This window comes from Megalops cyprinoides, chromosome 2 (assembly GCF_013368585.1).
Source record: "Megalops cyprinoides isolate fMegCyp1 chromosome 2, fMegCyp1.pri, whole genome shotgun sequence".
Classification (NCBI taxonomy): Eukaryota; Metazoa; Chordata; class Actinopteri; order Elopiformes; family Megalopidae; genus Megalops; species Megalops cyprinoides.
Genome location: NC_050584.1, coordinates 10,353,161 through 10,377,868, shown reverse-complemented (window position 1 = coordinate 10,377,868; position 24,708 = coordinate 10,353,161). Strand labels below are relative to the sequence as shown.

At 41.3% G+C, this 24,708-nt stretch overlaps 1 protein-coding gene across 2 annotated transcripts in view; it reads right to left on the bottom strand.

Moving 5' to 3' along the window:
* LOC118772664 (lethal(3)malignant brain tumor-like protein 4) overlaps positions 1-24,708 on the bottom strand; it is an 87,492-nt gene that overhangs the window by 808 nt on the left and 61,976 nt on the right. The window contains exons 18-19 of one of the 2 annotated variants that reach the window (XM_036521195.1): positions 10,110-10,282; positions 554-616 (exon numbers count right to left, since the gene is read on the bottom strand). In XM_036521195.1, the coding sequence (XP_036377088.1) occupies positions 554-616; positions 10,110-10,282 (236 nt within the window). The remainder of the gene's footprint in view (positions 1-553; positions 617-10,109; positions 10,283-24,708) is intronic. The other variant, XM_036521196.1, reaches the window with a different exon arrangement.

Sequence of the window (24,708 nt, the reverse complement as noted above, 5' to 3'; positions counted from 1 at the left end):
CAATGTTACAGTACCATGTTGTGAATTGATTTAAAAATCAAGTAAAGTTGCAATAGTACAAAGACACCATACATGCACTGCATTTCTACATATTAGTCCAACTAACCCTGATGTCAAGCAATCTTTAATCTATATATTTTATCTAGATAAAATCTATAATCTAATCCAGAATCTATATATATCTATATTTAAGCAATCTCAAAAAGGAAATGAAAGATCTGTTTCAGCAGCAACATATTTGCTCTGAATACCGATTTCAATCAGTGAAATCTCACACTCTTTACTGCCTCCAGTCTGAAATGTGTCCTCCTCCCAAAGCTGATACCTAATTCAAACAAACCAGCACTGACAAAATGAGTTCTGAGAATAAACCTGCGATCCCACATGTCCCACAGTTGACACTTGCAAATGTGTTCTGTTGCGAAGGCTACTCCGCACCTGTTCCACTTAATTAAGTTGATATATCAAAGAAGGAGCACTTCCAAACTCGCTAGGCTTGTCCTTACCATTTGGGAAACCTAGAGAGATTTCCGGCCATCTCATCTCTGCTTACCTCGTCTTGGAACTGCTTGGCTTGTTCCTCACAGCCTGGCAGTGAATGGATGAAGCTGGCCACCTAGACAGAAAAACACAGACAGCATGGTTTAAATAAAAATATGTCCTGAAATAAACATTGGTAAGCAGTGTGGCTCCTGTGGAGTTACTGCGGTTCAACACTGGAAGAACAGCAGCTACTTTCCCTGTGTCACTCCACATAAAATTGGTTAATAAGCATGAGTGTTATATTTGGGCGCAGCTGTAGGCGCAAAACTTACACTAAGCATGAATACCCCACTGCAGTAATTCTAAACGGGGTTTAAAACACAGCAGCTAACAACAAGCCAGAGTAAAAGCAGGCCCACACAAAGCCTCTTTTAATGTTTCTCACTTGTGGCAATGCAGTCTGTACAGATCTCCTCAGTATCACACCTGCGCATTTGTCACCTACACACAGCCATTTCCAGTAATACTTTAGGCTCTTCGCACTCAACTTGAGAACATTCGACTGTATCTGCTATTCATTTCCTTTCAATGTGCCGCAGCTTAACGTATTTAATCTTAAAAGAAAATTTAAAAGAAAAAAAGAAGATTTTGCTCAGCCAAATTGTTTAACACAATAGGCTCGCTAGAAAAGGAAGCACATCTTTTTCTCCATTGCTAACCATGGCATCTGTGTTTGTGCTGAGATGAGCTGTACATTTCTGCTTTGTCCCTGTCATAGCAGTGATAATCTGACATCCATGTCAAAACCTACATTTAAAAAAAAAAAATACAAACATTAGCAATTCGCTCCTTAGTGATCAGGATTAGAGGAATGCTCTGCTTGCAGCCTGTAATTTCCTTTATATTTTAGCACGCCTCGTGAGCCACAGGGGAGCAACATTCTGTGAGGGAGAAAAGCGGGATTCCTTCCTCTGCTCTGAGGCAGGGCCACTGCAACAACCAATAACGTCACAGAGAAGCCTGCACTGAGTGGGCGTGACCGCAGCCGACACTGCACACATTCCCTGGGGGCTACCGGAGGACAAGGCAAACCAGTTCTTCCAATATGAGGAAACTCCAGTGCTTTGAATTAGAGATGCCAAACCAAAGATGATGAGCTCAGACATTGTTAAAGATGTATGCTGTTCCTCAGAAAAAGATCAGTGTTTGATAAATGCAGGCCTGCCGGGGGTGGCAGTTCTTCACTCCAGAGGCATGTATGAGCTGGGAGGATATTGCTTCTGCAGTCATGGATCTTGGTAATGTTAAGATAATTATAGATACTATGTTCCCTGGTCTGCCTTTGTGTTGGTACAGTGTAAGCTCTACTGGGGTTCAGAGGCTGAACTCATCCAAGGTTGTTCCCCAGTTGTTCTCTGTGTTACAGAGAAAGGTAAACCATAATCCATTGCCCTCTATGGGGTACAATTCAATTCAGTTCAATTCATTTTTATTTGTATAGTGCTTTTTTACAACACAAGTTGTCACAAAGCAGCTTTACATTGTTCCCAGGCCTGAGACCCCCTGACAGCAAGCCTAAGGCAACAGTGGCAAGGAAAAACTCCCTATCAGGAAGAAACCTTGAGCAGAACCCGGCTCAGAGGGGGAGCCAATCTGCTTCTGGCCAGCACTGGGCAGACAGAGTTAAAGACAAGTTATACAATGTACTTTAATGAGATTGAGTACAGAATGAGATGTTTCCATATCTGGGATCATACAGGGGAGCGAACAGTCACCTCACCCGGCCTCGAACCCAGGTCTACAGGGTACCAACCATGCGACTTTGACCATGATGCCAAAGAGCCAGGCTCGTCGGTATGGCAGTCAGAGCGCATACTCAACCGTAGTGACGGCACTCCATCACACTGCCCTCCCCTTCGGGAAGCGCGCCCATGGCGTCCCTCACGCATTCCCCTGCCGTACTTCTCCCATCCCAGGGTGCCCCACTCATCAGTGCTTCACCCATGTCTGGGGTCCCTCACACTGTGCTTCACCCATCTCTGGGGTGCCACACACACTGGGGTCAACCTAACCTGGGGGTCCCTCATACAGCTCACACACCTGGCACGCCTCCGATGGCCTCGCGGCAAGCCAGCCCACTCTGACACCATTTGTAGCGAAGGGCGAGAGCAGTCACCTCACCCGGCCTCGAACCCAGGTCTACAGGGTACCAACCATGCGACTTTGACCGTGATGCCAAAGAGCCAGGCTCGTCGGTATGGCAGTCAGAGCACATACTCCACCGTAGTGACGGCACTCACTCCGTCGCAGGCCCCTACACAACCCCTTTCACGGCACCCTTTTGCATTACCATTATTCTCTCCTCGGATGATGTTTCATCCTGTGCTTGATCAGCTCAAGAATATGTAATGTCGATGAGGTTAAGACTCACAATCTCATATGTAAAACTAGAATTATGAATACAGTTACCTTGATGTGATTAAATTAAAGCAATATTTTTTTCAGGATCTCATCTATATGTTATACCATATCACCCATTTCATTCTATATATGGCTGTTATGGAATCCCAATGATATATGTAAATATACCATAATTTTATTTTTGGCAATATATTTCACTTTAAGGATAATTAATATAAAGGTCTCAACAAAGCATGGACTATTCTTTACAATTTTGAAAACACCTACTATTTTAGTAAATTTATATGGGTGTTTACCTCATTCTGGAAGCTGTGTTGCCACAATTTTGTACACATTCATTAGCGTGGCGGTATTGCTGCTATGACACTACCTTTAAAAATAAGTTCAACGTAACCAGCACAACAATATTTGCAGACAGCAGAGTAAATGATAAATGCAATTACATAATATATTCAAGTGCATCTGCCATGCCTGCTTATACCCTTTTCTAGCTGCGTCCCTCGGTTCAGGACTGCAGCTTCAACCTGGCATCAGTCCGGGAGACTCTGCCATTCTGTGGGCACAAGACTCAACAGATTGATCTGATTCAACATGGCACAGAGTTCCAGAGCAGTGGAGCCCCGCGGCCATCACACCCCTCCTCTCAGCCCTTCCAAAATCCGCGAACTCACTGTGGATCAGGAGCCAGCACAAACGCTCCGGAAAGCGCTCTCTTCCTCTCGCAGTGCAGTGACCAGGAAATGGAGCACATTAAACTCAACATCCCAGAGATGTAAGTGGAGGAAACGGCCCTCTGTCGCCAGCAGTGAGGAGACCGCAAATGCTTGCTCCTCTGCCAAGAACGGATCTGCCTCTGTGTAAGATGTAAAAACCCTCTGTCGGAAGACAGGACTTCAAAACAGAGCTCGGAGCAGAGGCGCCCTGTCTGTAATGCGGGGTTGTTTCTAATTAATGCTGTGGCATTTTATTTTAGTCCGCTGCCGACTGCCTGAGAGCTGATTGTCACTTTGAATATTTGTTGTACGTCGGAATTAATATTTTAGCATTGCCAGCTACATTACACTAGAAACAAGTGCTTTAAAAATGCAACACTGCTCTTTTAGAGTATAATGCATTTTTGAATCAACAGCTTCCATATATGTATGCTATGACTTGTCAAAGGAGGTGTTGGCTTGAACACCAACCCCCCCCCCCCCCCCCCCCCCAAAAAAAAAAATAAAATAAATAATAATAATCTCCTAATTGTAAATTTACAATGCATGATTGATATATCATGATAGGGTTTCTGCTTAATGCAGCTTGCAGTTAGGAGCTATTTGTTTCCTCATTTTCTCCTGCCTCTACATAACAGCTTAGTTACAGTGTGATCTGCACATGCATGTTTCTCCTCTCAGCCCAGCTTTTGGGATTGCAGTGAAACATTCTAAACTAACTGATGTATGATCAAACTGAAGGTAGAAAAAGGCATTACAGTAATAATTCACTGTGCTTTCAATGACTTTGAATCATTGATCATTACTGATAACTAAAGTATTTTTCCACAGTGATTCACTGAGATTATAAACTGATTCAACAAATCACTGGCTATAAATTATAAATATATATATAAATTACAGCATGGGTATTATTAAATGCTGTATGTTGTGACAGAACAGTGGCTGACAGCAGGCACAGATGTGGCCATGGAATATCTATTTTTTAAAGACAAACTCTGCTTTCTGTTGATATTAATTTACATTGTGACTCGTGACTTGTGACTCCATTACTTCTAAAGGCACCATCTCTTTAACATGTTTGGCTGATGAGGATAGCCAGAATGATCCGATATTCCAAAACTATGAATACAGCCTTTCAGTGGGTATGGGACATGATGGTTTACAAAGAGGTGGTAAGGCTTGAGAGCTGGAACAAGACAGGGGCATGGGGGGGTTGGGGATGGTCTGGGTTTGGCCATCCACCCATGGGACTCTGACATTATATAAGGGTTAACTAAGTATGCCAGGCAGGCTTCATACAATATTCACTGTACAATGTAATTTATATTTTATTCATACGCTGGGACCTATAAACACAGCTTAATCACAGTACTAGTGGAACTTTTCTGATAAAATACCAAAATAATAACTCAATAACATTACAGTAAGCCTTCCAGAAATTGTACAGCTTCTGTTCTAGCACCCTTAACTTCCTGATGGCTATTCTTTGGTCAGTGCTCTGAAGATGCAGGCAGACTGCTGTCGAGACACACTTCCCCAAACAGGCTTTTGTCTCCAAGTCCTTCAAGTGTGGAACTGAGCGTTAGCGTAAATGATTTTCTATGACCAATTCCAGTGGCGTTTGGCCACAGTTGATCACCCTTCCATGCATCATTCATTATCCAGACAGCTTCAGGCAATTACAAGCACCTGCGGTTCAATGATGGATTGTTGTAGTTAACTGCCTGCAGTGTGACGCAAGATTAAAAATGGTGAACGTATATGCCATATTAAGTACTAGTGACTGAGTGGCTTTTATTTAATATAGGGATTAACTGACAAATGCTGGCACAGTACCTCATCTAAACTGTCAAACAACCATTTGAACACAACTCCACATATGTAGCTGGAACAGGATAGCACTATAAGTATAACCATGCCTCCTTTTGTGTGCACAGGTATCTGTCCACATAGTCTATAATAGCACTCCTGTCAGGATAATGATGGCTGAGTGGCGTTTAACATAATTTCCTATTGGACCTAAAAATTTTTTCTCTCTGCTCCTCTTGTTTCCTGGATTTTAAGATCTTACGAATGTGAGACACATTTTAGCATAAGTCTGGCCCTTATGAGGATAAGGTTTGTTTATTGAATGCATTTCATCATAAAATGGCTTAATGGTTTTTAACTGAATCCGGGCCTTAGTTTTAATAACATGATTGTTTGGCCGTTGTTCAAAAATTTCCACTCAGTATAAACTAAACAGAGCTGAGAGTAGTTTTAAAGCTTGAAAAACTGTTTTTTTTTTGTTTGTTAATGAGGATTGTACACTTGAGGACTGTAGGACTGTACACTAAGACATAACTTCCGCTTTGTGCTGAACTTGAATGCCCCCCCTGTGTTTCTCCTCATTTCCAGCCAGAAACACAAAGTTACAGTTCAATAAAGATCTTACGCAACGGGCGTTCGATCGGGTGATGGCTCTCACTGTGAAACTAATGGCAGTCCATCCCCGCATGCGTTTGTTGTGCTGTCAGCTCTTCAGTGCCAAACATTGTCTAAGCTGCATGCATGATCTAGATGAAGCAGGAGTAAGGCTAGTCTAAGTGTTCATTTGGAGGAAGCTGTGGCACTTTCTCTGAACCAGGCACAGTATTGCATTCTCTTCCCTGTCTGACACTGTCTTTGCAGAAAAATGATGTGGTATAATTGGACTCAGAGGAATGCAGGAGAAAACCAGTGGATTGACTTTTCATTTAGAGAGCAAGTCTAAAAGCCACTGGGCTTATGCTTTAATAACACAGTCGGAGAGGTACTGCACCCCCAGTCAAAAGCTACTGGTTGCTAAATATGTGTATGAAAGTTTATTTAAATATTACAGAGCTAAACGGCCTGAATTCAAAACCATCAATTAAAAATGCAAACAAGCACATATACCTCTCTCAAATACCCAAATGATATGCAATTAATATATTATGCAAGCCATGGTAAAGAACAACAATATACAGATAGCAACCCTGGACGAGTCCGATCATTCAACCATACATCCATTTATATATGTAAATACAGTGCAATAACCTGGTATCTAATATTTGCGAGCAATCATATATGTAAATACATGTCCAATATTTATTTCATAATTACACATTATTAGACATAATATGCAATGTTTTCAGTCCAATTGCGCTTTACCACTTGAACATGTAGTCCCTACTCAAAGGCATATTCTAAAGCTGAGAGCTTATTATGATGGCAGTGAGGGCTCTGTGGTGAATGTAGCAGCCAGTCTCAGCTGTGGTGATCGGCAGTTCTTCTCCTGTTCACCTTAACTCTCTATGCAGCTGTCAGCCCCAAAACATTCTCTCCACACACGAGGCCAAGCTTTACCACCACTGCGTCCCACTTTACACCTACATTATGACCTTTCATTGCTTCATGTTCCACTTGTGTTGGTGTGCACTTCTCTGGAGAGGTTTCCACTTTGTTTCGTATTCAATTCGATTTCGTATTTCTGTGTGTTTGCAGCGGTAAGAGCCGAGATCCTTCTGTGTACTCAGAACTAGTATTGATTACTCCTGTACCCCAATGGGCATTGCATCCACCCGCTTCCCAGAATACCGTGATGATGACACATAACTTCAGACTCCGCAGCAAAACCAGTGGAGCTGAACCTGCTTGACATTACAGCTTGAGATGCTTGGTTTGGCAGAGAGGAACAATGTCAGCAATGATCACATGGATTCATCTCATCAATTAATAACCCACTGCGAGGACAGAGAGATGCACAACCACCCAAGGATTACAAATACAGTATCTTGAGCAGCTGTGTGGACTACAGTTGGGAAAATGGTTTTGTAACCAGGATGTTGCAGGAAATAAACAATGAACCTGTTGCACTGTGTTTAATGTTTTTTTGAAACTATGGATATAATGTATATTGGTGAGTTACCATGTGCTTTCAAACTAGCAATATGAAAAGGTTGGTAGTCCAGTTTCTGTTGCATCAAAATCTGATGGAAATTGAATGCAGGAACAAGATGCACCTCCCTCAGTATGTGGCTTCAGTGATAATGCTCGCAGAAGACCCAGACACCAATTCCCCTTGGAGACTAGCATTTTGGCAGGACCAGCAGAAAACTGGTTGGTCAGTGGTACAAATTACTATCTATCTATCTAGTTGTGGAAGTAAAACTATACTGAAACAATCTGTAGAATGAAAATTTGTTAGGGCGTCATTCTTCGACACTGGTTAACCGGATCAAGACACTGTTCCACTGTTCCATGACATTGTAAAAAAACAATAAAGGACAGTGAACACAAAGACCCCTTCAGTTTCATTTTATTTTTGTATTTATTAATGCATGCATCATGAATTCAAATTTCTGAGTCAGCGCCTTTCTCTCAGGAAAGGAATTTTTCGTCTCTCCTTGAAAAAGCCAGTGCAGCTGAAATATACAATTCATGACACATGTATTAATAAAGGCAAAATGAGAATGAGCTCTCAGGAGCCTGTGCTGTACGTTCACCACCCCGTATTACTTGTACAGAGCCGGCGCAACCATCCAGGAACAGTGCGTACGTTTATCCCGGCCCAGTGCGGCTGCATTATCCCAGATCGAGATGCACTGAAGTTACTTTATTTTTAGCTCTCTAGCTCTGCCATGCCCTGTCTGGCAATGTAACATTTCCTGTTTGCATCAGCTTTCATGGAAGTCTCCCATTGTGATCCTCGGTGTAAATTAAGCCTATTAAATTTATTCAGAGCAGAGCCTATCATTTAGACCGGGGCTCTGCATCTACTTCTTCAAAGGGCCAGATTAAAAACAATAGCACTGCCAGACCAAACATTTCCCACTTCCTATTAATAAAACAATGTATGAATAAGTAGCATACACGGTACATTGGCATGAACAATGCAGACATGCTCTTAAAATTTCCATATCTGTTATTTGTCACATTACCAATAAAGCCTCACCACCATCTTCTATGTTTCCATTTGTGGCAAATGATCTGTTCAGAAAAGGCAAGCGCTTATTACACAAAGAAAACAATACTGACAAGCCCAGCATTTTCAGGTCCACAATAACAGGAGGAAACCAAACTCACAAGAATAACTATGCATACTAACAATAGAAAAACGGGTGATTGTATTTATTCTCTTCACCAATGTCATACAGAATTTTGCTTTACTGGAACTCCAACCTCCTAGTAGCAGCTGTGATTTTTCTGATATATATCAGTTATATATTTTTTTAATTTCTCAGTTGTCCAACAGAAGGACCATGGCAGGCCACACTGGACTCTGAGGCTGCTAGATGCATAGCCCTAATTTAGATCTTTGCTAACAGTAATGTTAAATGAAAGACTGAGTTGGTGTTTTGCTCTCCGCTTTCAAACATGACGGCATTAAAATGCCAACAGAAATCTCATATTCTATACAGTAGTTAATCTAACATTATTTAGCCCAGCGTTATTGCAAGTACTTGACTGTGTTAAGTGTATTAAGAATTACACTGTTCACAGTGCACTATCCAACTGAACTCTCAACAGACGTATAGCAATGGAGCACGTTCTTCACATAGCAACAGCAGAAAACTTCATGGCACCTTGAAATGTAAGCACAACCACTTTCAGTGTTTGATGGAGCATTTAAAAATAGTCTTCAGCTTCTTTGAATGTTTCAAGTGAGCACTTTATTATATGGAATAGCTAACTAGAGGTAAGAAAGTTTCTAGTTTTCAAACAGTCTCCACAGCAACACGTGCTACACAAATAAAAGGACTACTACTGTTTTCCATCAACATTTATGGCTAGGATTTGCAATTTGTTAGGTTTGTGTTAACGATTCCTGCTGATCAAGTAAATTCAGTCTACCCAAAGCAGTCTATTTGCATACGTATATATGATGGATTCACTCTACTGCATTCTGTGCACAGAGTCTGTGTGTTTCAGAGGCTACTGTGAATGCCTGGCTGTGGGTGGGACTGCCACATATATATATCCTTGAAAGGGTAAATCCGTATATCAGCAGTAAGTCAGAAACAACTGGAATGTGAAAGGTTGGAAACAAAGTGTAATGAGCTCTTTACAGAGGACTGCTGACTTTTTCCCAGGGAAATCAAAGCAACGCTTCAGAACCAAAGCTACTTCATGCTTTATTTTAATCTCATGGGCATCAGGCGAAGACCGCCACACACTTTCTGCAAACACGTGACACTCGCATCTCAAATGTAACCCACAGAGAACCATGACAGACCTGCAATAACAAATCACATCTAAACTATGGTACTTTCTGGTAGGGGCATTTTTCATGAAGATAATGATCACGCTACTGCATTAACTGAAATAACATACATTTCAGTTATGCGCTTCCTCAGTAGAGACCCATTTTCAGTTACTGTGACCGTATTTGGCAAACCACGAACACAATGCATTTAATTTAAGCAATTAAGAGAAAGCGCCCAGCCAAAAAATTGAGTGAAAGCAGAGCAATGCCTCCTCCCTCCTCACCTCCTCGACGGTCCAGTGTGCCACACGGCTGGCCTGCACCCCTTCCACCCCGGGCAGCAGCTTGCAGTGCTGTTCCCAGCAGAGGGGCAGGTCACGGCTGGGGTGCGCGGACATGGCGGACAAGAAGACAGACTGGTGGAGGGCCTGCTGCATGCTGTCCACGCAGTGCTCTGCTGAAGAAAACGGGAACACAGCGGTAAGACGGCTGCAGGCTACATCACAGAGCGGTGAGCTTCCATCAGCGTCTGACACTCATCGGTGACAAATATGCATGTGCATTGCTGGGTTAGCATTCACGTCCACGTCTCACGGATGGGCGATAGATACTGTTTCGGTAAGGGCTCAGAACTGAGCACAGGGGATCTACTTTCAGGGCATCCTCAGGGACCACGAAAGAATTAACATAACACATTTTACAGAGTCTGTATCAATACAGCATGATAGGAACTACTTCCCTAAAATCTTGTATGTTTATCAAAACTCTCTGATTATAAAACACATCATTTGAGACGTCAATTTTTAGAGAAAATAAGAAAACAATACCATGTCAATGCCAATGGAAGGTATAAAAAAATACAGAAAACTCCTACCAAGAACAAAAACAGCAACATAATATTCTTTCAGGCATAAATTCTCACTTAAAAGGTTAGGCCAGCATTACTGTGGTCTCTGTGGTTCTGCGGACTCAGGCACCGTTAATGAGATGCGTGACAGAGTGGCGATTGATGCAGGTCACAGGAGAGGAGCAAGAGAAGTCACCCCTTTGGAGTCAGTGCTTTGTTTAGGGGGAGGTGATTATCATATGTCTTTGTCATCATTAAGAATGGTAAAAATAGAGCAGTGTGTGGGAATCAAGGCCTCTCTTCTCTGTTCTAATTGGAGCTAAGCAGCCAGGAGCTCTGACCCAGCACCTGGTGCACAGGTGTAACACAGTTCCCAGAAGTGCGCTGGAATGGAGGGATTTTAGCTACCACCATCACTGCACATCACTATCAATAAACAGATACATGAACAGACAGGAAGTTCTGTTTTTATCCTGCCTTCAGGGAAAAGTTCTGTTTGGTAACAGGCATTTGTTTAAAGCAGGCTGTGTCCACATCCAATAAAATCTGATTTATATGGAAGCATCAGTCTTATCATCTGTGTCTCATATTAACCCATCGAAAATACATAAAGATCAGTGGATTCTGACATTCTTCCTGTCCATATATCCATATTTATATATATGACTGCAACATGCAGACCAGAAAATAACTACTTGCTTAAAATGAATGATATTTACTCTCAGGAAGTTACACTCTACATTATTAATTTTAGAACTCAATTGTCCAACAATTAATTGAGACAATCAACCCTTGCTGACAATCCCACCCTGAACCCCTGTGGGTTCCCGGCCATTGCTGGGTGATGACATGATTGATATTGAACCTGGGGCATAGAGCTCAACTTGCACCCATAGCGAGCTCCATAACCACTGAGGTACTTGGGAGCCCCTTATATCAGTCCTGGTTATGCCAAAAGAGCAGTCATATTATAATATCATATAATAAAATAATATTCATCAAATCTGACTTCACCAAGATTAGAATGAGTGTAATGTGTATCATCAAGGCTATGGTAATGTGAACACTCACACAAGAAAAGACGACATCAGTGAAAGACTTTCAGGCAGGAGTGAATGGCAGAAATACCTCTTAAAATAGTAGCAGTCTCATCCAAGCCCTGGGCTAACATATTAATGCTGCTTCCATTTGTTTTTGTGCCAATGGTCATAATGATCTAACACACCTCATACAAACATGATTCTGGACAGCATCTTACAACAGATAAAATGACCTATGGAGTGCCTTACATTCTAATGCAGCCAACGGATATGACAAACTGTTAGCAGAATTAGAGAAACTGATGAGCACAATTTAGAATCTCCAAAAAACTTGGGTTTAACAATTTTAAACACTGTATGTCTTGACTAGATACGACATGCACACACCCTGACCTGATTGCCAGAAGATTTTTACTCCACCTGAGCTCAAATATCTAATTGAATTAATTAGTTGTTTGAACAGATTACATCAATGCATGTCCTCTGACTAGCTGGAATGCCACAGAAATAAAAACTTGCTGGACTGGTGCTCTTGGGGAACAGTTCTTCTCCCTTGGAATAGTATTTCTATTTGGAGTCTTTTTTTTTGCAGGTTTTCCATAATCTAACACCACATATCCTTAGAGGATTTTGATCTAGTCATAGGGGTATTTGCTGCTTTCTCTCACAGCGCTTTGCTACAGCACACAGTTCCCCATGCAGCCTTACTTGAGTTTCCTGTCACAGTCACTCCTTATGCTATCAATTGTAAACGCCACATACAACCACGCTGCCATAACAGCGGAAAACACAACCACCTCCTTCCTGCTTGCGAAGTGTAAACTATACCAGAGTTTTAATGTGAGAGTGAAACGCCTGCTTTTCAATCAGACATCTCAGATCGGTTAGGCTTGGTGTTCAGAGAGGAGGCACAGGTCTGTAGATATGGGAAATACAAATTCAACTTTCTATGTCAACAGCTGACTGCAGAAACTTGTCCCTCAACCATTTTCAGCATGCTCCACCATTTCACTCGTCTCTGCCTTTGCAGCCATGCTAGTAAATTCTACCCAGGAAATGAAAATTATTCAGTTAATTACAATTACGGAATCTCTCTTCCATAAAGAAATGGAAGTGAACAAACATGGGACATCTATTAGTAATGCAATCCTGTCACATTATCACACTATTTTGTTGCACCAAGGTACAGTGTTTCAACAGAAGTTACCATGGCAATATATTTTAATGTATTATTACACCTATTACACCTACTGCTTGGCATTGTTTTATCTAGTGTGTACCACTGAGAGGCAAACCATTTTCAAATGGATATTTTAAAATGAAGTTTTCCATGCAGGATATTTGAGAAAAAAAAAAAAAAATTGGTGGCACTGCAGAAAATGTTCCCCCATCACCACTGCCTGCCCTGTGGACATAACCAAGCGCCTCACTCAAATGTTACTGGCTCTTAATCGCAAACATTGGCATGTGGAGAGGGGAGAAATGCCAATAGGCTTCTGTCTCAGGCATGGATCACTGTGTGTCCCCTGGCTGCTGAACCGAATGGATGTGTCGCTTGACATCTGACTGACAGCACGCCTCCCGGGGAAAGCTTTTCCCTTATCACAAACAGGACATTTCATCCCAGAAAAAAATACAGCTATTTGCAGAAATCAATACAGCCAAAATTTCCAGTTTCATATATGAATAATAGAGTAAAAACATAGCATACAGTATACAGAAAGATGGCGAGTTTGTAGAGGGCTTGTATCAATATGATATAAATGATTTATTCACATTCACAAGGGTAAGGTTTTACCTTTGAAGTTTTACCTGCATACTCCATAAGCATTACAACATTTTTGCAGAACAAAATAAATGTTTGTTTAATATGTTTACTTTTGTTAAAAATGTACCCTTTTTATTGCTCAAATCCAACACTTCTAGCCTCTTCAAAAAAGAAAAAAAAAAAAAACATTATGGTTCCTGAAGTATAAAAATAGCTGTTTATTTCTATAAGATGGTAACCCAGTGAGACATGAAACAAAGCCTATAAAGTTCAAAAACACCAAGGTCCCTTTGGATTTTCTTGCATACTCCTCTTAAACATCCAGCAAAGGCCTGCAGCGGTAAACCATGAGGCTTTTACACCTCAGCGGGCTGGGAAGTCTCTGTCAGTCTCGAGCAGACTGCCGCTACGCTCTCTCTGTGCTTCTACTCTCCCCTGACGAGCACAACAAATGGCTCCCGCTCTCACCACGTACTGCCTAGCACTTCAGTTCCTGTACCTCTTGGAGGTGATGCTAGCATCTCGACAACTGTTAAAATAGAGGTGCAATCAGATCAACACCCCCACTACATTTACAATACATTAAATACCTTTGCTAATAATGTAAAGTGTAAATGTGTGTAGTGAAAATAGCTTGTGGTTATCAACTTGATATGATATGATATGAACTTGTGGTCCCTTAAAACTGATCAGAGTTAATCACAAGACAATGCTTATTTACAGACAGACTAAACTGTAGGTGATGCAGCTGATCTTATGAAGGTGATCGCATTTTGACAGTACTGATTTATGACAAAAAATTACTGCGATTGACGTTTATAGTTATTGATTACAGTGGCACACAAAACATTAGTTAATTATCAGGAATGTGAGTCTTGCACAATGCTATGTGGACGTATTTGTTTTAACGTATGTTTTTACATAATGTGCTACGGGGCTTTGGGATGCTTGCTCCAGCAACAATCAGTCACCTCGGTGCCTGCAACCCTCTCCATTCAATTGTTTTTGTTCTCAAACAGTGCCATTTAAGGTCATGTGTGGGAGTAATTGTACCACACACTACTGCAGACATGCACATGAATGACACAGCTGCACTGTATGCGGAGCACAACTGCAATAATGGAGGGATTGCTACTTTTGGAAAGAAGAAAACATTTTCTGCCTAAACACAGAATACTGTAGATGCATCTCATCTTCAGTGAGTTGTAGAGTGGTAACAATGTGAGGCCATAGACTCTCCCAGGGTAGAACGGAGACGGACCGCAATTTAATTACATTCCCACAATAGACTGGCCTCTGCAGGGGGTCTCTGTGATGCCTCCCTGCTTTCCTCTCCCAAATGTGCTTTTCTTCATGACAAACACAAGGAAAGAAAGTGCACCATTTTCTAACCAGGACCAAGCTATCTGGGCGAAAGTGATTTTCAAGGCTCTTCATTGTAATTCTCACACAAACTCCAATCATCACAGTGGCATTTCCCACAAAGCATGGAAGACTTTTGGGAGGAAACAAAGAAAATACAGAATGCAACAACACTGAATGTGCATAAGATAGACCCCTACCCCTAGGACAAAAACGAGAACAAAGACTTCTGCAACAAAATCTGTGAATGCTTCTCTCTTGCTCCTCATTTAATAATTAACCAAAAATAAGAAAGAGCAAAAACATAACAAGGCAGGATATATAGCTTAAAAACAAAGTCATGACTAAAGTAGGAATAAAGTACAAATACCACAGATTCTACACTGTTTATTCTTTACAATTAGAGGGGCATCTTGCCAGAAATCTGTTTGTGAATATTCAATCATATTTGATTTAGCCTGCACATAAATACTGACTTCAGTCTGCTGAATATTTTATTAACCTTTTTACCGTCGTATTTTACCATATATTTTACCCATATAGTAGGTATTGTTGTTATAGTATGGTGAGGTACACTGACTGACTGCTTTTCAGTTCATTTGATCCATGAGGCAGTATAGCTGTGCCGGTTTCTGCACTGTGGGACACACATATTTTAGTCTCACACGCTGGTTCATTGGAGCGTAGAGATAACATGCCAGTCATGCAGTGACCGCTTGCCCTTCCCTCCCTCTCACTCTCAGTCATGATCGTGGCAAAGGGGGGGGGGGGGGGGTTATGTGGGCGAAGGAAAGGAGAGGGATCGATACCATGAATACTGTATGATAAATCCGATGTTGGATTACATATATTGCGATGGGGGCGTTCACTAAGAAATAAATGGCAATCTTTCTCAACAAAAGCAATATTCATTTCATTCAATATGGTTTCATCCATAACAGCTTATAAAGTCCTATGTGAATAAATCAAAGTGTAGTAATTTAAATGTACATGCACATTGATCATTTTTTGGCTTCGGATCAGTCAAACATAAACAAAGCTTCACAGACGAAAAGACTGTTTTGTGACAAATACTAAAGAAATGATACACAAGCACCACACTGTACAAACCAGGCACCTAAAGAGTTCACTAACAGGCATACAATCACCATGGAAACAGTCACACTGTAATACCCTGCTACCTACTATAGGAAAAGGGACTGCTCTTTCACCACCTGTCTCTACGCTACTCTATGTAATACTGCTATACCTAAATGCTTCAAACTATGCAAACTAGTATAAATATAACAAGCTTGTGCTGCCATTATTAAAAAAGAAAGTCAAAAAGAAAGAGATATCCCTACAAAAGTAAATCACGAGGACACCAGAAAAAAAGCCCGGCAGTCTTCATGTTTGCATAGAAAGATCTATAACACATCACACCATACCAATAATACAACAGAAAGATTAAAAATGCATGGAAAACCAGATGAAGGAACCAGCTGTGCATTCCCGTGAACTGTCACACACTGAAAACAGCAAGCTCTCTCACTCTATCAAATCACGTGTGCAACTTCCACATTAAGGACGGCTTCAACCAGAATACTCATTGACTTAAACAGGGATAAGGATTAATTCCCAATGCACATCTGACAAAGAAGTATGAAATGTGGGCTCTGTGCAGACTGCTTGACAGGAATCCAGTAGGGTCTCTGGGGTTCCCAACGGAGGAGGCATTGGCCAAGGCCTCCAGCCACCTGAGAACACAGCGGATGACAACGACTAATAGACCTCCCCATCATATTTCAACAGGACCAAGCCTGGGGCGAGCTTGCTGGAGCAAGTGCGCTTCATGAAAAACAACACAAACGACCCTCGAGAAGACCTCGCTTTGGTGATCTCTAATATCATTCAAAGCAGACAACGAAAACAACACAGCAGGCTAGAAAACGTACCGCGAAGCAAGCAAAGCCAAAGTGGGCATGTTAAAGGCACAGAAGAAGCATTCAATGAGACTGCAAAGCCCCAGCGGCCGCAGCAGTGATCCTGAAGACACCTCTCCCTATTCACTCCAGTTTTGTAGTCTGCTGATAAATTAATAGGACTGGGAGCTGACATTACACTGCGGGCACACAAATGCTTTTCATGCCATACTGACTGATGGGCAATTATTTTTTACCTTGTCACAACCATTAGCTTTAGGTCATATTGGAGCAGGAGTCATTTTAAAAATAATCTGCGTTTACATTTCTTGATCATAGTAAAATATTAAAAACTCCCTTATAAACTCCTTATGGACTAGGTATCCAACCTCATTGCTTACATTTACATGCAAAAAGTCTATTATGGCTGTATTCTGTATAAGCTGTTTACATGCACCATGACTTATGACCACTGCTAACATTCCTATATACACAGGAACCAGAGTCTCCTGAATATGCCCTTAACAAGACAGCTTAATGTAAACAACTGTCTAATCTTTGCTAAAAAAAAAAGCAAGTGAGCAAAATAGCTAGCTAACAGAAATATCCCAGGTTCCTTGCAAGTTGTGAACTTGTGCAGATATACTGTTGTACTGTTGGGCACTACTGTTATACCCTTGGGCAAGGTACTTAACCATCCAGCTGTATAAATGGATAAAACTGTAACCAAAGTGTATCACTCTGGATAAGATCGTCTGCTAAATTAACGTAATGTCATGTAAATGTGGTCAGCATATGCTGGTCCTTAAGTTTCTTTACCTTAAAAGAGCATTAGCAGTTACAACACAAATTTGCACTGACGGTGTTTTAGGCACTGATGACGAGACCCCAGATGACCCTATTTCAACACCTTTAAAACCGAAAAGTGACATTTTCAAGATTTTATATAAAACTGTTTCAAAAAGGCAGAGAATTCTGCCTGCAGAAATGTCGAGGATTCTCTCAGGTTGACATTCCGCACATACTATCAAAACTGCATTCATACAATAGTTGGGAATGTAGAAACAGACAAATCAGCTTGAAATACTTCCTTTCCTAAGTTTTTTCTGCATGTCCTATAGACTGTAAATTCCTTGAAGATCCCTGGCTGAAATGCACCAAAGAGTTCTGTACATAATGACTTGTATTTTTTTTTTATGAGTAGAACTGGTTCTTGGGTCTAGGTGTCTCTTCCCAGAGAATGAAATGAAATTTAAACGCAGCCAGCTGAGCCGTTCTCTCTGAAACCTGAGCAGGACGAGACTGGTACACAGACACCACAGCCTCAGGTGCGGGCGTAAGATGTGAACCTCGCACAAGAAAGGAAATCTGATGCAAATGCAGCACAAAACTGGAGCATGTAAAAGCTTTTATCCATAAAGGAACATCAAACGGCAAACGCCGTTTCAGATGAAGAAGAACTGAATATAGATGTAGCCTAGTGTAATGCAGAATACACTGTTTGTCTGCAGTGGTAAAAAAAAAAAAAACACTTTTGAGAAAAGGGGCTCCACAGAAAACACCAGAAGAAAACGAAAAAGAACTACACTGCCTGTGTGTGTAAACAGCCAAGCAGGAGATACCATGTATAAAAGTCCTGAAGTTCAGGTGTCTGAAAGAAACAGCCTCTATGGCTCATTACTGAAGCAGGCTCCCGTGAGAGGCTCCAGGAAGATGTCTTTGTCCTCTTAAAGCCTGCCTGAAAAGGCAATTAATTATTCAGTTTAATAAACAAAACAGTAGCTCCTTTTTGTTGGGGGAAAAACCTTCTGTATGATGGAAAGGTCAGCCATTGAAATTCAGAAAACAAACAATATCTGTTAGTATGGGGGCTAACTGCGGCAAATGGGTACAACTGGCAATAATAAAATGACCCCTGTGACATTATAATCCATATATTTTGTCTCTCCATTTCAATATTCAATAGGAGATGTGATACAGTGTAACATATACTGATACATTGTAGGCATCTTCAGAAGGTGTCTATGCTTTGACACCAAGGTCATTGTCTGCACTGATACATTCAGGAGAGTGCTGACAGGGGGCTTACACAGTCTACGTGTTGGTCTGTATTTGTATTGCCCTAGTGAAAAATCTCAGCCTCTCCTATTAAATTTCAGCTCACTGTATACTGTTGGAGGCCAACACAATCTGACAAAAACCTCAGGGTAGACTCAGCAGCTAAGTCAGAGCTCTTCATTATTTTTACTAATCTGCTCAGCTCATTGCAAATGTGGGGCACCCTTTTCAATCTACAATTTACATTGAAAATCCTATAACTTTTTTATGCAGTAGAGGTGGATAATATTGGAACTCACACAAATCAAGACAAACTACCGAGCTGATAGGCACAAAAGAAACAACTCAACTATTCAGGGAAAAAAAACCTAAGCCACAAATCAGGAAAGCAAAACACTACCTTGCCTGGCTGTTTTCCTGCAGAGCAGGTTATCTGAAAGAGGCCAATTTGTCCATTCTTATCATTGACCAATATGGCTTTTACCGCAACAGATCATCAATCAGCAGTTTTTTTCCCCCCTCCTCTGGCCTGTCTGACTAGGATTGTTTGAAATAGCTGTTATGTAATCATCCATCCATAGTGCAGCTCTCAATCTGAACTCAATTAATTCCATCTAATCAAGCTGCCTCTTCTGATCCTCTTTATCCACCCTGCTCATGTGAGGCGGTGCAGTAACGGGGCCAGGGACAGGCCCTTCACGGGCACCCATGCGGCTGCTGCTCCAGCAGTGAGCGATTCCTCATATCTGCCCAGGCCTGTTAAACAGACATCCGTGGGGATGAGAAGGGGAGAGGCACCCTGGAACACAACCCGTGGAAAGGTCACAAAGTTGCCAAACAAAATGTGGATGCCGCAGCACATCTCGAAGAGAAGGAAGGCTTGCCAGTGCTCCAGGGTCTTAGCCAGCCCCCACGGCAGTGTGCACTATTGGTTTTAAAGATGGCGTCTGCCTACACAAGGTACACTAGAGGCAGACTGATGAGCACGCTGATTGATAGCCCTGTCTCTAGGATGCAATCTATTGGTGCATTAGCAAATTACACTTTCTGGTGTGCTGTACTGATACATGAATTGTTAACGTTGCTCAGACCTGGTTATTTTGATATTGAGCATTTCATCAACAAAACTGTTCTGCAACCTCCCTGATAACTTGAACTACATTGGCACTGTAGAGTGTCCTGGACTTCAAACGATCAAACTTCAATATATAATTTGGCATGCAAATTAAGTTGATTCCTGATCAGGTTATTTATTTAGCCCATTACAAAGCCTTAACAAAAGACTGAATCTTTGAGCCTTCACGCCAAAAGAATAGCTTTGCAGCACATTACGATGTAGTTGATGTACTCTGGTACAAACAACTACTTTCAAATAAAATGTGTTGCAGCCTATGCAATGTGCTTCTTCAGATATTGTACTCCTGTTTTAGCATACAAAATTTTATGCTTGCTCTGCAGTCTCAAATGCAAGGAACAAACTTTGCCATTGTCCAAAGTCTTACTGTAAGTGGTGCTGGCCACCTGCCATCCACTGTGTTTCAGCTGCTCAGAAATATCTATTACGTCCAAGTGCTGCCTGTGACCTGACTGAATTTCCTCTAAAGGTACAATGCTTAGTCACTCTCTTCTCAAATGCACTAAAAACATCAGAGCCAGATTGAGTGGTAAGTAACTGTGACGAATATGGTTTGTTGATGCATTATAATTCTAATGACACAGGCGCTTGAGCTGCAAACCCCACAAGGACTTAACTAAATGTTTATTCCACCATTAGCCTTCCAGCCACACAGAAAATGTCTTGTAATATATAAATTTTAACTTAATTCAGATCATCTCTTCTAAGTCAATGGGCATGAAGCTAACAAACACTTGAACTCATTAATTCTACGCTGTATTCATTTGGTCTCATCCAAAGATCCACTGTTCATAGGTACACATTTATTTGCCTCAACACAGATAATAGCATCGTTATGGTTACAAAACTATGTTGTCCATGTACATTTCCTACAAAATACATGTATTTTAGAGAAAACTATATTTTATATTGAAACTGAACAAAATAAATTTGATGCAACACAGTAACATTTTAAACCTACATTCTGTCAAAGTTACCTATATACTTTAGTGGCTAATGATACTGGATGAACATTCTCCATTTTAATAATACCCTGCCAAAGAACTTCAGTACTATCAAATTATTCAACAAAAGGCAATGCAGAAAATATGGTACTTTCCTCTATTTGCACCAAGATGGCACAGTATTGGTTTGGTAGAAGTAGTGCAGCAAAGTGAAAAAATTGTAAGGTCATGTTAGAAGGTTATAAGGTTACTGTATGTGTGAGTAATTAATAGCCAGGGCATAGACTGATTTACCAGTACTACCGGTCACTATCAGCTCAGGAACCTAAACATTTTATTAGCCTCATGAAAGCATGAATGCTTTACTCTGTATCAGTGTTTACTAGAATCAACAAACACAATAAGCCTCCATTACTGTTTGGCTCAAGTGGATTTGGATTAAGTGGCAAAGTCATGATATTGTTAACGTCTGCTTTCACATGGCAGTCACTGCGGGTGCACAGGAAAACAGTTAAGTGTCCCAGGCTGATGCTGACATTTTGTGGGACCAATATCATCCTATATATATATATTTATATATATCATCCTAGCAAACACTGTGTGCCACACTCACAGAGAGCCCTGTTACTATGGGGTCCATCACTCCTTCACACAGTAGGCCTGGCTCTTCCTCTCTGAGGCCCATGAACTTTGATTCCAGCGAGTGGAACTGAAAACAAGCTCCTGACAATTACTTGTTTTATTGAGTCCCATCACATCAAGGTGGCTTTATTTTGGGCTGATCTGGCACTGCAGAAAGCTCCACTGTGCAGATTAGCATAATGTATTCCTGTGGTTTCGGAAGGCGTCACGCTCTTAGTGGCAGAGCTTTGATGCTGGGAGCAGAGCCAGGAGAATGACAGAATCGCTCACTCACTCACTCTCTCTCTCACTCTCTCTCTCTCACCCCTCCCACACACACGCTCCGCACACACAGACACACACCTCTTCTCTCACCTTTTTCTGAATAGAGACAAGTGGTCAAACTGAATTAGAGCAAGAGAGAGGGTGAAGGGACTGGGGCAATTCAGCAATATCGGTATGGAAAATGCAGAAGACATGACTATTACATGATTACTGAAAAGGAATCTTTTAAAAGGAATCAGTATATAAATCAATGTTGTGTGGGTTAATATCACTACTTCTTTGCACTTTACAAAGCATAAAAATATAGACCATAAGGAAAAAACCTAAAAGATAAACACATCAGTGTTAAACATTACATCTCAGGATGTTTCGTTTAAGTAATGAGACAGTGCTTTACTGCACTGGAAAAGACCAGGTTGTATTTTTACTCTTACGCTTTTTTTTACTTGTATTTTTAATTCACCCGTCTTGCATTTGCCTCTTAAATAGGCACAAGACAAATCATTTTAAAAGTGCCTTGTGAAGTTTTTAATGAAGGATACATATCATCTTTAGAGGAGGTGACAACTCAGCACTGTTACAGCAAGTTCAATTCTATGAGAGTTGAAAAGCATTACATCCTAACGCTGGTTATTGCAATGTATTTCAAGCATCACAATAAGCAAGTTCAAATTAATCCACCATTGCACATCATAAAAGCTGCAATTTCAAATATTCTTCAGAATTACAGCTAAACCTTGTTTTAAACACCCAGCACTGTATTTCCTTCTGCTTTGCATTAGGAACCAAGTACACAACCTTGGATGTTTATGCGCCATATCAATCCCTCTTGATGCCAGGCAGTCACTGAAGTCAGTATGATGAGTGGTAGGCCTTGGAACACTATCTCATCACTCATCATAAATAAAAGCGAGCTAATCTGAGACGTCAGCGCGGTGGTCTCCTTCATTGTCGTAAAACGGGATTCTCTTTAGGCTCGGCTACACAATTCTGACCCAGTGAATGTTTTGCTAGATAAGCTTCGCGGGGGCTGAACATTTCCAGCTGGGGTAGGAGCCGCAGGGATTCTGGGTTTGAGAAAGATGACCTTCTAAGAACTGCACTGGGAATAAAGCTAGCTCATTCGGATTGGGAGCGTAATCTTTTCCTTTACAAAGCGCCGTGCGCCGATGACTCCGCTGTCCGAGCGGCGGGAGCTCTGTGCTGAGGAGGGGTGATTCAGCCCTTCATGTATACCCTTTCCTGCGCTTGTGCTTTTGTTTGAGGGCACTTTCACGCAGCGGGGGCGTACCGCGGGCCTGACGCACAGAGACCACCTCGGGGATTAATGTGTATACTGTATTCCTCTGCAGCATGAGGCCGTTTGGGGCACCTCTGTAAGCACAGCTTTTTTTCCCCAAAACCAACCAGGAAAAACAAAAAAACAAAAACGCAATTATCTGTTTAAAAAATGTGAGCGGAATGCACATTCACAAAGCTTTCAGGAAATGGAGTAATGCTAATGCAATCCAGTGTCGTGTTGACATATTTCATTATGTGAAGAGGTTTATTAACAGTTGGCGCCACTAACCTTTTGCCCTCCTGGCAACCACAGTAAATATTGTTCGGGATTTGTTCCATGGAGGGAATTCTGCAGTGCCTCATAAAAATAAAAAAATAACAACATGGGAAATCTTCACTCAGCTTGGCTCAAAGTCTACAGCAACTTTACTCAGCCGATTACAAGGGAGGAAGTAAAGGCTTCAAGTATGATATTGCTTCCAATCTGAAATAAATGACTTTTTTCTGTTCCGTTCCAGTTCTTCAATTTATCATGCTCTCTTAAGCAGAGCCAGGGAACTCTGTCTGAGAAGATTGCTTTCACCGGCAAAACTACTTCATTATAACCCAGTCCCACGTAATTAATGCTGTGACTTACCATTTTTTTAAATGTGCAGAGATACTTTTCTTCTTTGGAGTTTTTTTTTTTTTCCATAAACAAAGAATATTATTTTCTGGGCAACAACGCTGCGGGATATTTGAATCACTCTGACTAGATTTAATTTGAAGTGTCATTATCGTGGTGTACATTGTTCTTATTTACTTGATATGCCAATAGCATACTTACAGCATATTAACATCCAACCCTTCAGAAGGCAGAAAATTATCTCATTTTCACTGTCTCTTAGGGCTTCTTTCATGTTGGTTAGACAATATATTGACTGTTAAAGATTTACATAGATCCCTTACCCATTTTACTTCTATACATCACGCATGTAATTCTCAAATCCTACATCCAGGATGATAAAAATACTCCTGTTGGGACAGTTTCATTTTTCCCAATGCCAGCTGTGATATCTGATAGCTGAACTTCGTGAGTAAGAACATGGCCTCCGTTTTCCTGGATTCCTTTAGCATTTTTCTTTAGTCTTAAGTTGACCTGCAAGCCGGAAACATCACAATCTGCCCCTTTTCAGCCATCAGTTAGTTTGCTCCATTCAAGTCTGAGAACCCAATGATGTACGTGCAATGCTCAGCCAGTTGCTTCACAAGAAACTGTGGCAAAACATACCACTTCTTTTCTGGGCAGGACTCCCATTTTATCTTTGCGACAGTAATGGCATGGCTATACACACTGCCTGGAAGGGCTGGAGAGGCCGGTCATATTTTCAAACACACAAAGGCCGTAACATGCCACCATAGCAACAGATGGAGGTGAGTGGACCCTCGCCGAAAGGTGAGTGTTGCGGTTTTGCCCTAGTTATCGGCTGACTGGCAAGCAAGCTCCGCTCAGCTGCTATGGCAACAGACAGATTATATGCAAGAGGACTGTTGCTGTCACAACCCCTTGAAGCCAACTGGTCATTAAAATAACCCTGATTTTAACAGATGTATTTCTATCTTTAAATCCTTATAGGGAAAAAGATACCATCTATACCTATA